We start from the raw sequence: 17316 nt of genomic DNA on the forward strand, positions 1-17316 counted from the left end.
AGGGATGTTTTGTTGAGAGCGGTGAAAAGTGAGTTGCTGTAATCCAAACTGGATGAAATGAAGGCGTCTCCATCTGAGCTGCGGGGAACAATGGGTCCTCTACGTTTGGGAATATTTCTCAGCTGATAAAAAAACAAGAACGACCAAGCAAGAGCAAAAAGTATTGTATTAATTTACAGGCCTATGTTTACACAGATTTACATAATACACAACACAACTGTTTGTCATTTGTACAGCAGGCACTTCATTGTAGATTAAACAACGTGATGCAAAACTGGGAGTATTTTATAACTCAATGACCACGCTACACCGTAGACAGTGCTGCCACCTACTGTTGGAGATGGGAATTCAGATCAGTATGTTTATAATAATACTGGTATTTGGCGATTGTTTTACACTCTATAAGTAAAACGGTGAACCATACACTCAAAGTTACTTAATGTTATTTCAGGATATAGCCTACAGGTCATTTAAAAGGTAGTAAGGTTTATTTTGGCATTCAAGGCATGCAGCAACCCCTCTCTCATGTTCCTTCATTTCATTGCAATTTGACAGAATTAAGAATTGCAAACATATTACATTAGAAGAGAAATAAATAGGGGCAGTTATTATTCAACACGGATTCTACATATTTAGAAGTGGACTCTATTGATCGTCCCTGTGTCCTTCAGGTCCCGTATTCATAAATATTATGATGAGATTCCTCTCAGCGAGCTTCTGACTTAGCTTGAATAGCAAGGACTCCTAGTTTAGGAGTGACTTAGGAACAGCGACAGAAACGTTTAGGAGGTGTTGTCGGCCTTGTTGCTAGGTATGACAAAACCTTTCAGTAGCTTTCATTGTTTGATCCAAAAGATTATTAGAAAAAGTGCTCTCTTGGGGGATAATGGCCATGGAAGACAGTTAAATTGATTGGGCCCAATCATAGAATCTACAAACCAGGCAACATTATGAAATGAACATCTCTGCTGATTAAATTGTTAGCCGTGCTTTAGCCTACAAAATATTTTTGAAACACTTGAGCAGCAGCCTCTTCACATGATGATCGTTACATCAGCAACATGCATGTCTCACTTTGCACTGAATAAAGTCATCGATGGATTTATATGTCTGCATGAATCATTTCTGTCTGTTCGGCCCAACTATGATCCAACAATAATGTTCATTATTCAGTGTTTGAAGAACATTTCTTCACTTTCTTTTCATAGGAAGCTTTGTGAATACGGCCCCCAGGTTTCTTTCTTACTTCTTGGTAAATTTGGTGAGGGATCAAATTCAGCCATTATGACTTCTCTTCAGAAACCCATCTAGGCTAAAGCGTCAGATTTTTCTTCCTCTTCACGTGAGCTCTGAGATGCTGATGTTGATGAAGACAGAGGCGGGAGGTATAGCTGTTCCGTCTCTGGAGAGCAGATTTATGTGGCGATATCCTGGTGAAGGAAAGACAATCAAAGCATTTCCCACAACATGTGATTTATTAGACATATTGCTGAGGAGTAACTTTGGAGGTTTCAATGAACTGCTTTGTGTTTTCCTTGTTTAATATTTCAGGAGCTCACCTGCTTGGATGCATGTAAACGGTAGAGTGAACTGTCCAATGAAGTCGTTCCTGGATGCCTTGTCATGGTCCTCCACCTCGAAGCGGACCAGGGCCAGCTCAGGAGAGCGGATGACAAAATTTAGAGTTTCGTTCCACACTGGGTTAAAGCCTGCAGGTAGGGGGCAGTAAAGAACAGAAGAGGGTATCAGACCTCATCAATACAACCTGCAGAGCACGCAAACAGGAAACTAATAACTAAAGTAAATATTTGCCATTCATTATATGAAAAATGTTTTATATGTTTTAACTTGGTCTGCAAGTTGGTGCAGTGGTTAGCGCTGTTGCTTCACATTGAGGAGGTTCCTGGTTCGAATCCCCTCCAGACAGGGACTATCCGTGTGGAGTGTGCATCTCACGGTGAATGTGTGGGTTCTCTCCGAGTACTCCAGCTTCCCCGCACAGTCCAAAGACATGCTCGGGTTAACTGGTGGCTCTAAAAAAATTTGCCCCATAGGTGTGAATGTGAGTGTGGCTGATTGTCTGTCTCTATATTCCTAGCTTTATTTATTGATTAATTTTATATAGTTTTCTTTGTTTGCAGATGAATGAGGTGTAGTTCCTTTTTTGTTTTGTGTCATTTTTTTAAACTTATAAAGCATTTGTCTCTCATAACTGGCACTCAAATCATCAAAATGAAATGAAATAAAAGAATCAGTAGAAGAGAAACTCTCACCGTTGTTGTTAATGTGACTGGTCTCCTCTCTGGCCTGGTCCTGTGGGACTCCATAGATCTCCACTCTGACCAGAGGGTCTACTATAGAGCCCTCCTTCTGGTTCACCTTTGGCAGCTGCTGCGCACTGATCACCTGAGACGCATATAAACGTATTTGCACATTAGACACAGAAACTATATTGCACTTACATATTGCAATGCAATGGTTGTCTGACATTGCAAATTAATTTGTTGACTCTTATTTATGCTCTTCCACATCTTAACAGAAATAGATTAAGATTGAAAACATGAGAAACATTCATGTGATTTTGAACCTGTATGGATAAGCGCAGTGGTTTGCCTTGCCGCTCCTCTGGTTTCTCTGGACTGAACAGAGTGTTTGCGTCTCTCATGAAGAGAGGTTTGAGGACAAAGCCGCAGCAGCCATTCTGCCGGAACAGTCCATCATTCAGATCCATCTCCAGACCGGCCTTCTGAAAGTTCAGAGCCACTTTGGGAAACAAGAAAAGAAGGGAGGTAATGCAATTAACTGCCAGCTGCATCACGTGATTTCCCAGACTCGGAGTTCATCTATCTATCGAGCTGTCAGAGTTCAAGTGAGTCCAGCAGAAGAGTCTTTAATCCTGAACAGACAGCATCCGTCTGATGCTTTATGACAGGAAACATCTGTGCCGTCACTCTCCTCCAGCTGCAGGGAGATATTCTGTGTCTGACCCTGAACTCTAACATCACTGTCTCTGCAGGAGGAGGTGGGCTAGCACAAAGAAAAATTCTTGATATTGCATCTCACTAGATTTGGCATTTGAGTAGAAAAGTCGAGTACAGTAAGCTACAGTATATAGACATTGTTTCTGGTTTTATTTTGACTTTGTATTGATATGAAAGTTCTACTTTACATTTGAATCTGTGCTTGTGTTAGTGTGTTACTATATCTAAATATATGGCAATCTGTACTGCATTGAGAAACATGTTTCTTGAGTTGTTGCATTACTTTCCATCTCTAACATGAGCTTATATATCAAAGAAAAAACAGCATACATACAGATAAACTGCTGAGTTCACTACACTAGTACATCATTTGCGATGTTTTGCCACCCCTTAGCCTCCCTGCTTTCTGCATCTACTGTGTCTGTGGAAAATACAACACTCCTGCATTCAAACAGAAAGTTTGATTTAACCAGCAGGGGGCGACGTTCCCCTCACCTATCTGACAGCCAACGTTCCACATATCCTGAGGATTGTAGTTGGAGGAGTCCGTCCTGAGGCCACTGGGGTAGATTCTGCTCAGCTGCCTCGTGTTGTGCTGAACAAAATGTGTTCCTGGAGGGGAGGTTTGAAGAGAATAAAGGCGATGCATGTCTCACACAAAAAACCCAAAGAAATCTTTATGACTCATTAAGTCCTCTCACCTGCTTCCTTGGCGAGCTTCTTGGCCTTGGATTCAGAGAATGAGGACATCTCGTAGCATTTGGCGTGTAAACGGGAATGTTCAAAGCCATGGAAGTGCACACTCTTACAGTAAACCACCAAGTCTGACAGCTCCCTGGACAATTTGGACTTTGACTTCTGTAAAAGGCAGGCATGACATTTAAAGAGTTAGCCATCAAATCATTTTCCCCACACCTTTGAACGTAAATAAAATTAAAATGAGGAGTGGTCATGTCTCCTCTGTAGATTTAAAAACAGTCATAAGTTTGCTACTGAGGTAAAATAACAGCAAATTAGTGTTGGGAGGAGAGATTGGGGGATGACATGAAGCAAAGGGCCGAGGCAGGATTTGAACCCACGGCCGCTGGGATGAGGAATATACCCCGCTTGTCACATAAACACTACAGGCGGCTGTGGCTCAGTGGTAGAGTCGGTCGTCTCTCATCAGAAAGGTCAGGGTTTTGAACCCTAGCTCCTGCAGCAAAATGTCCGATGTGTTCTCGGGCGAGACACTTAACCCTAAGTTGCTCCCACTGCTTCATTGGTGGCGTATTCATGTGTATGAATTTGATTAGTTAATACTGATGGACACTTTACACAACAGCCTCTGTACCATCAGTGTGTGAATGTGTAGGTGTGACCTTTAAGTCCACTTTCAATTTACCATTCAAGCTATCCATCGCCCCATATTTTCCAAATCTTAAGACGGTTTTGACAGTGTCACCAGTTCAAAATGAAAATCTTCAGAGTGTAATATTGCTCCATCAGAGCTTGTGGGTAGGATGATTAGAATTCCTTCTCTCTGCCTCATGCACTCTAATTAAATTGTTGCAGCTATAAATGTTCCCTCAGCAGAGACATGCTGTTGCCGCACTGAGCAGTTCATTTCAAAAAAAGTTAAAGCTACAGAGAGGCACATTGGTTGCTGTTTTCTTTCTTGCTTCACTATCTGTCTTCTTTGTCTCATATCTGCTTTCTTCTAATTGTCCCTGTTTCCTGTCCTGTTTTCTTCTATCTCTCTTCTTTTACTCCAGTCTCGCCTCAGTGTCTCTTCAGTATCAGTCCAGTTTCCTGCCTCTCTCTGCTGTCGAGCTCTCCTTTTGTGATTTTACAATGTCTTCCACTGAAAGCAAAACCTGCTCACTTCAAGAAGCATGGTCAAAATAAATTCTTTTTGGATGTAATTACGAGACATCATGGGAAATATCTATAAGTTCACCTTTGCATTGTGGTTCACAGGTGGTTCATCTGAAGAAAGAGTCTCTGCATCACTGTTGGCCGTCTCTTCATCATCGCTAACTTCGTCTGTCAGGGTGTCATCCAGAGAGCCTCCTGGACCGCCGATCTTCTTGGCTTTCAGCAATATTTTCCCCTTCAGCTCCTGTAATAAACACCAAAGAAAGAGATTTGTTGACCTACTGTAAGAGATAAGACTGCTCTTTGTCTGCACTATCTCTGAGTTAGTTTCTACATAAAGAAGCCAATAAATGTTTGATGAAGCGCAAAATGTGTGTTGGAAGGCAGCCTTGTGATAAATGGACAGCTTTTGAATGCTCATTAAGAATAAAAACATCTTCCTGCACTCTACTGCCTCCTAACTGAAAGCAGCAATCTACCACTATTTAATAGGCAAGCTCCTATTTGGAATACCTCATAGCATTTATCTGCCATTAGTTCAACCTAGCATTGATTATCCTGAGTGCTCTAATGGAAAAAAAAACTTTGCAACTTAGACTGTTGCTTTTAGGCTGAGTGGAAGATGCTAACGAGGCTAACATATGTACTATTAAACCTGAAAATGTCTCTAAATTGTTAATGATAACTAAATCACCTCCAAGTAAGACTCAGTACGGTCTAAAAGACATCAGTCCCAATATTTATTTTGAGTTTTAGGGCCACAAAGAGGACTGTTTGCCACAGTCTGGTATGTATTAAAGGGTTAAAGTAAGAAAAAAAAGCAAGAAATGCTTCACGTAAATCAACTAAATGTCTATAGTTTCTAAAAGAAATGTATTCTGGGAAATAGGCCAACAAAGCCATAATTTAAGACTCATGATATAGTTAACAAACAGCAATTAAATGTCTATAAATAACAGAAGTAATGTCAATAAATTGCGTCGCAAAAATGCAACAATAAATACCAGAGTAATGCCAAACTCACTGGCTGCAGTTTCTTTTTAATGTGGACACCAGCTTATTATTATTTAAACTCCCAATCTTTCTAATAGTTTTAATAGTCTAATAGTCCTTTTGTCATGAGACCAAGACCGATTTAACGTACTACAACACTAGTGCCTGGATTCTTGTGTATTGTCTGCAGAATCACAATCAGGTTTTATTGCCTAGTATGATTACAGTACACGAAACTGGACTTTGTGTTTTGATGTAAAAACATTTAACGTAGAAGAACAAAAAAAGAAGTAAGACGCTATAAAACAGCAGTACTCCTAGTGCAGTGGAACTTAAATAGAGTACACTGAACAATATTATAAGCAATATCAAACATGTGCAATGTAGGAACTGTATACTCGTGCAGGTATGTGCATGATTAGTAAACAGGAAACTCTCAAGTCCAGTGTGTTTATTAACTTAACACATCAAATCTGATTTAGCCTTATTGTTGTAATGTTAGTTGACTCTGTGACACACACACACAGATGTATACACACAGACTACACACTCTATCACACACAGAAACAAAACACACACACACACACGCACACACGCACGCGCACACACACACACAAACATATTTTCTACTTCTCCTTCTGCATCTGTTTTGTATTATCTATTCAAGCCGTGTCTTCATTCATAAGTGATAAACTCTCCGCAGAGTCAAACAGAAAGTTGCAGGAGGAGTGACGTTACTGCTTTGTTCTCAAGACAATGTCTCAATTACAAATTATTCCAATTATAAAGAGAAACATTTTGTATATACACATTACATACACATGTGAATAAAATGTATTTTAAAGAGTTAATCATTTTGTGTCTTTTATATCGAATTTAACGAGCATTTTAAATCTTAAAGTGGATGTTTAGTTGACCTGTGGGTCACTCCATGAAGTGCATGTTTGATTAGTAAAACAAACAGATTCTAACCTGTGGAGAGGGGAGCTGTTGAGGGACCTGCCCATCCAGCAGGGTGGTCAGCAGGGTGTCACCCAAGATCTGTGTGAGGTGTTTGGCCATGACTGTCTGCTGCTCCACACTGCAGTGATTCTCCAGGGACAGGATGACAGGGAACTGTGACACCTATCATCCCAGACAGAGACACAATCTTTAAAAAAAAAAATAAACAGGTGGATGTAAAAGTGTCCAGAAAACTCAGTGGTGAAAGTTAGTACGCTGTATTTCAGTTGCATCGTACAGAGTTTCTAAAAGTTTCCACACTCTTCAAAAACAGTATCTTCGTCACATCTTAGTAAAGTCCAGTAGGAAAGTTTGAGTGGGTTAAAATAGAGACGTGGAGACACATGAGAAGTTCCTGGTTGTTCTCCATAAAGTTGAGTCAGCACGGGTACATTTCATTTCAGAGGCAGGGAAGTTTACCAACGGCTCCATCTGCTTCACACACAGAGTCCTGTGAGTGGAATTTACAAGGGTTGGTTTGATTTGTTTCAAAAACACATTTTCTTCAGTTATGTTTAGATATCAGTGTCAGACATGTGTGTAACCAAAGACAGAGACACATGTTATTCACAGCACTGAATGATAGCAACAGCAACATCTTTCTCTCTAAATAAATGTTCACACACAGGGAATATTTCTCTTCCCAAATGAAAACTACTCCTAAAGCCTGACTGAGCGCCGAGCATGGATACTATAGGAAGACTCAGATTGGCAATTTGACTGTTCTGATAAAGGCCAGATGCTGGTGCACTTGGTAGGCTGCAGTGCCACTGCCAGCACTGAGGGGAATTAAAAAATGTGTGGAAAAAGATTGTCCTGTAGCTTATAAATAAATGACTGTCTTAATTAAAAACAAAGTTCATTGTGAAGAAACTAAGGCAGTCCAAACTGAAAGTCCTAGGCACTCTGATGCAGCATAAAAGTCCTTTATTAACAGGGATGTGTCTACTCGTTTTCACTCTACAGAGTCTTCGTCAGGACATAATTACATCTGACAGAAGTGATAATAACATAACACATTGCAAAGGTCACAAAATGCTCCCCTCGATGTTGGCACAGGGTCTAAAACCCTTCTTTTAAAGGCTACCTTTTCTTTAAGTCTGATAAAGTGCTACCTGCAGTTGTTTCCTCCCCTTCCTGTTTGAGTGAATCCATTAATTTAAACAGGATTAATGAGAAATAATAAATTGTAATTAAGACAGAAAGAGCCCAAGTTAATATAAATACCCAAGAAATGTTTTGTAAAGACCCACCAAAAAGGTAAGCGAGGAAAAAAACTATGATGACGATGCCAATTGTTTTACTTTATCACATTTGTTAGGTGCATTAAAAAATGTAACAACAACATTTCCAGGGCAGATTTTTGTTACCAGCCTGGCGCTGTCATTTAGCCTATCTGGAGGTTAGTGTCAAAATCTGTTTTTCCCTGCTTTCATTTACTTTTTGCTCTGTGATTGGGCTGCTCACCTTGAAAGCGTACTCTTTAAGCGTTGAAATGACGTCTCTAAAAAGAATCTTGGACGTCAAAGTGTGACCGTGATACACGATGGGATCTCCGTCACTGCCATCCCAGCAGTCCACCTCCACACACCGGCAGCCTCTCTTCAGGGCCCTTTAGACAAAAATACATTAAGAGGTAAGTTATCACCTTTCTCTTCTCTCAGGTAAAGCAGGGAGTGAGGATACACTATGTTGTGCTCAGGTGTGTGCAGCAGCACTCACTTAATGTACGCCTCCAGGCTGCTCTGTCCCCGGAGCTGGTCCTCCAGGAGGTAGGTGTTGTGTGAGGAGGAGATGAAGTAGTGGCTGAGCGGCTGGCTCATGTCCTGATGAAGATCCCGAAGCTCAGGGTTAAATATGGAGCCCTCCTGTGAGCACAGGTACATCTGGAAGCCATCAAAAGACATGGCGCCTTGCTTCTTGGCTGCACAGATGGAATAATTCAGACGGTGTTGACAGAACAAGACAGTCCAAAAATGACAAAATCAATGAAAGTAAATAACAGGCTTTAGAGTATTCACACATGAGAAGGTTGTGGGAGTCACATAGGCTAGTACACATTGTTGTTGGGTAAGCTGAGTGTAATAATTAGAAGTAGAAAAGAAATTCACACATCCACATAATTCCTCATATTTGTTCAGGTGTTGAGTTAGAAAGATGTAAAGATTCTGAGGCTTTGCCAGAGGTGGATTCTGGGATGGTGAGACAGACTGTCGTTTGATTGGTTGGTTGTTCAGTCCACCATTTTTGTCTGAACTCTGAACTGAAAAATCAAATCCGACCTGTGTGGCACCTTTCCTGCACGTCATTCCCCCCTCCACTCTCTCACTGATATCAGACTATATACACTTTCCTGTCTGTACAATAAAGGGACAAAAAGCCCCCCTCCCCCCCAAAAAAAGAATTATACATTAAAAGCTTAAATATGAAATAAAAATAAATACTCATACAAAACGAAGTCCCATCCTGTCAATGTTTAATCAGACGTATATCAAAAGCTTAAATACTTCCTGCAAAACAACGTACCGTTAACAAAATGTTAAAATCAAAGCATTTGTGTGCCAGTGGAAAAGTGGTTAGTTTGCGTGCCCCATGTACAGCGGCTACAGTCCTTAAAGTGGAGAGCCTGGTTTCAAATCCAACCTGTGGCTCCTTTGCTGCATGTCATTCCTCTCTCTTTCTCTTTCTCTTTCTCTCTCTCTCTCTCTCTCTCTCTCTCTCTCTCTCTCTCTCTCTCTCTCTCTCTCTCTCTTCTCTCTCCCTGAATTGCAACTGCGTCCAGGCCTAACTCAGTAATAAAGTCAAAAATATTCAAAAACTGTTGATGTGGAAAAATCTTCGGCCAGAGCTAGAGAGTCTTCAAACCTCCCATTATACGCTGCCTTTAAAACCTTCTACACTCTAAATCAAATTTACTGCAGGAATACTGACGCATATCAAACTGAATGATTTATTCTACAAATATTTCATATGAGAGAGAAGAATTGAAAAAACTCCTCTGAGATCCAGACCGTCCTCAGAAGCCCTGTGTCACTGAGGTGACACTTTAAACGCTCCTCTGTCAGTCACAGCCCTGTTTTACCTGATTCAGATGGTTCGTAGCGATCAATCAGTTCCTGGGCGTGCCGGCAACTTTTGTCTCCCTCCTGCTGCTCCAGCCTCAGGAAGATCTCAAGCTCGTCCAGCATCAACTTCTCTCCATCTCCAGAGTAATCCTGAAACACCTTCCACACTTCATCCCTCTGAGTCAGCATCTTGTAGAAGTGGACAAACTGCTCGATCTCCAGTGCGCCGCTCTCCGACTTATCAGCCATCTGTGGAAATAAAGGGAGAGATTTAGCTTTGTGTCTGTTGAACTGTTTATAGACTATTTAAAAAAAAAACTGCACAACCTCACCCTCTTTAAAATGAAGATGTTTCAGCTGAATAGCTTTTTCCTTCACATCTCTGCTCATATTTTTCATGCCAAGTAGAAGATATATATCGAGAAAGGTTTAAAAGCTCACCGTGAAGAGGTGCAGAGCATGTTCCTCATTCATTTCCACGTTCATCATCTTCAGTAATTTCCGCACCTCTTTGAAATTCATCTTCCCGTCTTTGTTCTTGTCGGCTTTATGAAACCAGTCCCAGACCCACCTGAGAAGATGCTGAGGAAAACACCAGCTCAGAAGGGTTTTGGACTCAGAAATCAAACTGATCAATTACATTTTCTACCACAGACATCAAGAAAGTGTTTAGGGTTGACTTAAGGAACTCCTTAAGAAAATAAGGTATTTAACCAAAAACACCACTCAGAGATCCTTGCCAAGGCCAATAGCCCACCACAGTAAAAAAGATACTGGTCCAGCCTCTCCTTCTCATCCATCGTTTCAGCCTTGTGAATCAGTTTGCGGACTCCTTGGATCCAGGCCCGGGCCTCCCCTGGAGAGTCAGCCACCAGGTCCAGGTTGCCTTGGCGACCATGAAACACCAAGGTGAAGCAGAGGTCAGCGGCATACTCTTCAGCGATGCTCAGCAGGACCTCTGACTGGTGTCCCTCTCGCACGGCCTCCAGCTCGGTTATAGAGACTGAAACATGATGACACTTATTTTACTCTTAGATTTGTTATAGAGCAGGCCGTCCACCAAACACTTTTTTATGAGGACCTATAAAACCCTTTTTAATACTGAGCTACACCAAAGCAAGACTTAAGTGACAGGGGTAATTAAAGTAATTAGATATGACGTATTGATTAATCATTATAAAATGTCTCTGTGGAGATATTTTGTTCCTTTTAGGAAGAGTAAGGCTGGCTGGTTCCCTCTGTTTCCAATAATTATGCTAAGCTAGGCTAACTACCTTCTACCTTCAGCTTCCTTTTTGCTAACAGACCTGAGAGTTGAATTAATCCTCCCCTAACTCTCATCATGAAACTAAATACACAGATATCCCAAAAACTGTGAAACTGGTCCTTTAAAGAAATGATAATTATGTATGAAACCATGTGCTGACACACTACTCACAGGTGGTGTGTCCCATCCCCGCCCATCTGGACTTGTACCAGATCGTCAGACCGTCCTCCAGGAGGCGGAAATGTCGCTGCTTCTTCCACGACCTGGACTTCACCTTTCTCAGAGTCGACCCCGCCATCATCACCTTGATATCTGGGTCATCTTGGACACCTGCACAGTGTTCAAATGAAGAGTTCATGATCATGTCATACCTGCTGCACCAACAAACATTTCAGACCAGAGAGCTTATTTAACAGTGAGGATGTTTGAATTACAAAGGGCCGCTACTTAATAACCACAGTTTCTTAATCTTCAGTCTGAGGAGTGAATATTTACTCACGTGGGCCTTCAGTATCCATCTCTATTCTTGAATCATGCCAATGGATGTGCTGCAAATAAGAGGCAGATGTCAGCCAGATGTTCCAAATGCTTTTCTCTTTTTCTTCTCCAAACAACATACATTTTGAAAAAGCTATGGGGCGCCAGATAGCCTAGCAGTTATGACGCGGGCAACATGTACAGAGGGTGGCTGCGGTCCCCATTGCAGCAGCTGTGGGTTCAAATCTGACCACGGCTCTTTGCTTCAAGTCAACCCCAACTACAGTTGCAAGAAAAAGTATGTGAACCCTTTGGAATTTCTTTGTTTTCTGCATAAGTTGGCCATAAAATGTGTTCTGATCTTCATCTAAGTCTCAACAATAGACAAACACAGTCTGCTTAAACTAATACCACACAAACAATTATATGTTTTCATGTTTTTGTTGAACACAACATGTAAACATTCACAGGGCAGGGTGGGAAAAGTATGTGAACCTCTAGGCTAATGACTTCTCCAAGAGCTAATTGGAGTCAGGAGTCAGCCAACCTGGAGTCCAATCAATGAGACGAGATTGGAGGTGTTGGTTAAAGCTGCCCTGCCCTATGAAAAACACACTTCAGTTTTGAGTTTGCTACTCTCAAGAAGCATTGCCTGATGTGAACCATGCCTCGCACAAAAGAGCTCTCAGAAGACCGACGATTAAGAATTGTTGACTTGCATAAAGCTGGAAAGGGTTACAAAAGAATCTCTAAAAGCCTTGATGTTCATCAGTCCAAAGACATCAAGACAAATAGTCTATAAATGGAGAAAGTTCAGCACTGTTGCTACTCTCCCTAGAAGTCCGTCCTGTAAAGATGACTGCAAGAGCACAGCGCAGAATGCTCAATGAGGTGAAGAAGAATCCTAGAGTGTCAGCTAAAGACTTACACAAATCTCTGGCACATGCTAACATCTCTGTTGACGAATCTACGATACGTAAAACACTAAACAAGAATGGAGTTCATGGGAGGACACCATGGAGAAAGCTACTGCTGTCTAAAAAAACATTGCTGCATGTTTGAAGTTTGCAAAAGAGCACCTGGATGTTCCACAGCTTCTACCGGCAAAACATCCTGTGGACAGATGAAACCAAAGTTGAGTTGTTTGGAAGGAACACACAACACTATGTGTGGAGAAAGAAAGGCACAGCACATCAAAACCTCATCCCAACTGTGAAGTATGGTGGAGGGGGCATCATGGTTTGAGGCTGCTTTGCTGCATCAGGGCCTGGACAGATTGCTATCATCGACGGAAAAATGAATTCCCAAGTTTATCAAGACATTTTGCAGGAAAACCTAAGGCCATCTGTTCACCAACTGAAGCTCAACAGAAGATGGGTGATGCAACAGGACAACGACCAAAAGCACAGAAGTAAATCAACAACAGAAGAAAGTGGCCTGGTCTGGAGTGGCCCAGTCAGAGTCCTGACCTCAACCCGATAGAGATGCTGTGGCATGACCTCAAGAGAGCGATTCACACCAGACATCCCAAGAATATTGCTGAACTGAAAAAGTTTTGTAAAGAGGAATGGTCCACAATTCCTCCTGACCGTTGTGCAGGTCTGATCGGCAACTACAGGAAACGTTTGGTTGAGGTTATTGCTGCCAAAGGAGGGTCAACCAGTTATTAAATCCAAGGGTTCACATACTTTTCCCACCCTGCACTGTGAATGTTTACATGTTGTGTTCAAGAAAAACAGGAAAACATATAATTGTTTTGTGGTATTAGTTTAAGCAGACTGTGTTTGTCTATTGTTGAGACTTAGATGAAGATCAGAACACATTTTATGGCCAATTTATGCAGAAAACTAGGAAATACCAAAGGGTTCACATACTTTTTCTTGCAACTGTATCCTCCCATCATGTCCTGTCTCTCTTCAGCTGTTCTATCTAATAAAGGCAAAAAATGCTCCAAAATGGAAAACTTTAAAAAAAGCATCAGCTCCATATTGTCAGACACAAATGTTTGTACTGCAGCTTTTGTATGTAAGCATGCAGGGCGTTGTGAAAGAGGGAAACTATAGGTTCACTTCCCTGCTGTGATGTAGAACATCCCCAAAAACACAGTTCCTTTTCAGGAACATCACGGTTGAAAAAGAAAAGGACAATGATGAAATGTGCACAGATTGCAACTCTGAGACATTCCCACAGACTCAGTCTTGTTATTTTTTTCAAGATGAGTCAGCATTTTATGCCCAGCATCCGTCTTTTACTCACTTATTGATTCATCATCGTCCAGCAGACAAAGAAGCTTGTGCAGGGCAACTCCTGCACAGTGTTTGCTGACTGAGAAGCATCACACACTCTCTACTGTCTGTACTCTCATCAGCCTGGACAAAGAGAAATCAGATGTCCATGTGAACACTGATGTTTTTAGAATTCGATTTATCGCCATGTAACCTTCCAACATCAAAATCACAATAATATCTCAACTTGTTGTTGTTTTTTCTCAACTCAAATTGTTGTAAGATAAAAAAAAAACTGCCTCATTTGATGTTCTAAGATTAATCAGAGAATGACTACTTACTTCATAAAATACTTAGCAACAAACATTCTGCATTCATAATGTCTGTGGTATTTAAATGTGTAATAATTGAACCCCTTTACCTCATAGAAAATAACCTTGCCGTATGCATTAGCAAATAAACGTGCAGCTTATTTACATGCAGTACAGTTAAGGGTCTTTAAATTACTTTTCTAAATTATGGTCAACAATAGCTCTGTTCCTTGTTGGCTAGGATGTTAAAACAAAAGAGTAGGAAGCAGATGTAGAATATGATTGCTACCTGATGCTGATCGACTGAAACAAAAGGTGTTGGGCTCTGTCAAAGCCGTTTTATTTGTTGTTAACTTACAGAACAAGGGCTTTGTACAAATGGCAGGTTTTTTTCCCCAGAGACCTCAAAGAACAGAGCTTGAAGAGATACCAGCTGAATATGACTAAACCTCATTGGCTCTGAACTGCATATCCTGACTTTAAAACCATAAAAATGCCTCAGTATTAACAAAGGCCAACTTAGCTGCAGATGTTCTGCTTATTTTTGAAAAACTCCTGCTAGCTCTGTTATCACACTGATAAACATGATTCAACCACACCAAAGAGGAATGTTTTCTAACATCTGTATATCTGTATCTCCTCCTGACAGCTATCCCTTCCTCTCATTGTCTCCTTAAAACAACAAGATAGGTTCTATGTTTCCCAACCCCTCATGCCAGCCTGCCCTCCTTGAAAGTCTATGAGAAATCTGACAGCTCTCAACACAGTACGACTGACAAGACGCAAGGAATGCTTTCACAGTTGCTTCACAATTTAATATCCCACTCCTACTTAATAAAATTCAAATGAAAGCGAGGCTTGTTTTTTTCCACTGTGCATAGAGCAATGTCCTCCATAAACCAATCAGCACTTGTATGTTCTGACCAACGTCAAAAACTTATTGTATGCTACTCTATTTTCCATCCAAGTTTGTCACGTTTTACTGCTGCAAGTCAAACACACCCATCTCCTTTTACTCCACATCCAGGCTTTTAGGCTGCAATTAGGTCACATAATGTTGTTTTTATTTTTAGAGCCATGCTTAAGTGTTTTGGATTGGAGCTCTGCTCATGGGGAGATGAGTCACACTTTTTCAGGGAGTTCACTGACCACATGCACAGACACCAACAAAGACATGACTAATGGGGAATACACAGCTCAGTCATGAGGATCAAAGGTTTGCAGACTTTTATCTTGTCTGTTTCTGTTTTATAGTTTTTTAACTGGTTTTATCCGTGTCAGAAAAGTCTGAATGCGTGAGTGCAATGTCTTGATTTTTTACTCCTGACTTTGATTTCCTGTATACAATTACGTGAAGAATGTAGCAAACTAGTGAGCAGGCCAACCCCATCAAATGAAATCCACATATAACTCCAAACCACTGCAGGGAGGGAGATATATGCAGAGTAAATTAGAACCAGAGTCTGAAATATGAGCCATTCAAGCATCACATCAGCAAATCCTCTATGCAAGACTCAAACTTAATTTTTCCCCCTAGAAGGTGAAAAAAGATACACTTACCTAAAGTAAAGGCCGCACTAAGGATGTTATAGGTCAGACCTCCAGAGGTGGAGGGCTTCAGATTCAGAGGGGTAGGACCCTGGATGGTTGGCTTGAAATGAGGTCCAGGGAGGTATGTGGTGTGTCACTCTGGAGAGATCCAGACCCAAGGAGAGTCCAGGGACCGTTAGCTGAGCTCAGACATTAAAAGAATGGGAGTGTCTGAAAAGAAATCTGGCTCTGCCTCCTCTCCCCTCCCTTCTCTCTCTCAGCTCTTACTGCTCGGTCGGAGAAACCTGATTCCCAAGCTGCTGCTGCCGCACACTGGTACGCTCCACTCACACCCCTCCTCAGCCCCTTCCTCCTCCCGTATACTCCCTCCCCACCAGCCTTCCTTCCTTTCCTGCCACTCCCTCAGTCCTCTTCACAAACCCTTTCGCTGCATCTGCTGAGGGTCACTCACCCCCCTTCGGCCTGCCCCGCTTCGCTCTGTCCGTCTCTCTCCTTCATCCTCGGGGCGATTGTGGATGCTCTGCTCAGTGACTCTCTCGTTTCTGTATCAGCATTGATAACAGGGAACACAATTTGGGAAAGAAGCCAAATCATAAAACAATGAACGGTACATACTGTGCATTACATAAGAAAATCAACCTCTGCAGGAGTAATCAAGTCAACAATGGAGCCCTTTCCTGAAATCTGATGATTGTTAAAGATTGCAACAGTATAGACTAATAAATTGTTTTACTGTAAAACTTGGCTGTGTTCAGCATACTGCAGAGCACTTATACTGATTAGATGCTGTTTTTACAGTGCCCAGTCTCAATTTCAAACATTTCTCCACTGCCTCCAGCATTCAAAACTGTAAAAAAAAAAAAGTAAAAAAGTAATGTTTTGGTTGACCCTCTTTTAACATGCAAACGAAACATAAACATCAAGACAATATTAAGTCTCAGAAATCAAAAGAATTGTGCTTTTCTTGCCTGACAAGAGATTTCTTCTTAGTATATCTCTAATAGAGTATAATGGTATCTGTGATTAGATATATTTCCTTCACATAAAGACTTATTTTAAAATGCTGACATTACCATTTTCTAAACTAGACGAATAAACTTTGTTTTTAGGCCAGATGTGCAAGCTTTAAAATGTCTGTTTGACACTGAATATTTTAGCTTGATGTCAACATTTTTGGTCATTAATGGTCACATATTATCCTTCCTTTCAACTAGTTTAAGTAAGTCCCTAAGTTCCCCAAAACATGTCCGTGAAGTTTCTTGTTCTAAATCCACTCTGATCCTGTATTTGATCAACCCCTCTATTTCAGCCCTGCTCAGAACAGGCTGTTTCTGTGTCTGTAGCTTTAAATGTAAATGAGCTGTGTCTGACCACGCCCCCTCTCTGGAAGGGCTTGAGTGTCTCAGGCTTTCTCGCTCCATGCCCTATTGTTTATGGTGAGAAGGCAGACTCAGAGGGCAGAACAAACACCTAGCTGTGGAAGGAAGTTAAGGTTACTGCCCTGGAAAATCTCCAAACGGCCTGTTTGAGCACACATTTTCTGAAAAGTGGAGCAAGCAAAAGACAGAGAGGATGGACTTTTCTCAT

General features: G+C 41.3%; 1 protein-coding gene across 1 annotated transcript; it reads right to left on the minus strand.

Moving 5' to 3' along the window:
• Positions 1–148: 148 nt before the first annotated feature.
• On the minus strand, positions 149–16030 carry plcd4b (phospholipase C, delta 4b). The gene is made up of 16 exons (XM_020633176.3): positions 15739–16030; positions 11665–11713; positions 11337–11495; positions 10673–10901; positions 10340–10469; positions 9916–10147; positions 8556–8757; positions 8301–8445; positions 6804–6956; positions 4921–5082; positions 3683–3839; positions 3477–3593; positions 2588–2763; positions 2274–2406; positions 1560–1709; positions 149–1430 (listed from the first exon to the last, which is right to left on the minus strand). Exons 2-16 carry the CDS (start codon positions 11681–11683, stop codon positions 1339–1341), a joined length of 2256 nt encoding a protein of 751 aa, XP_020488832.2. The 5' UTR covers positions 11684–11713; positions 15739–16030; the 3' UTR covers positions 149–1338.
• Between the last annotated feature and the right edge of the window lie 1286 nt (positions 16031–17316).

The sequence above is a fragment of the Labrus bergylta genome, chromosome 13 (genome assembly GCF_963930695.1).
Source record: "Labrus bergylta chromosome 13, fLabBer1.1, whole genome shotgun sequence".
NCBI lineage: Eukaryota > Metazoa > Chordata > Actinopteri > Labriformes > Labridae > Labrus > Labrus bergylta.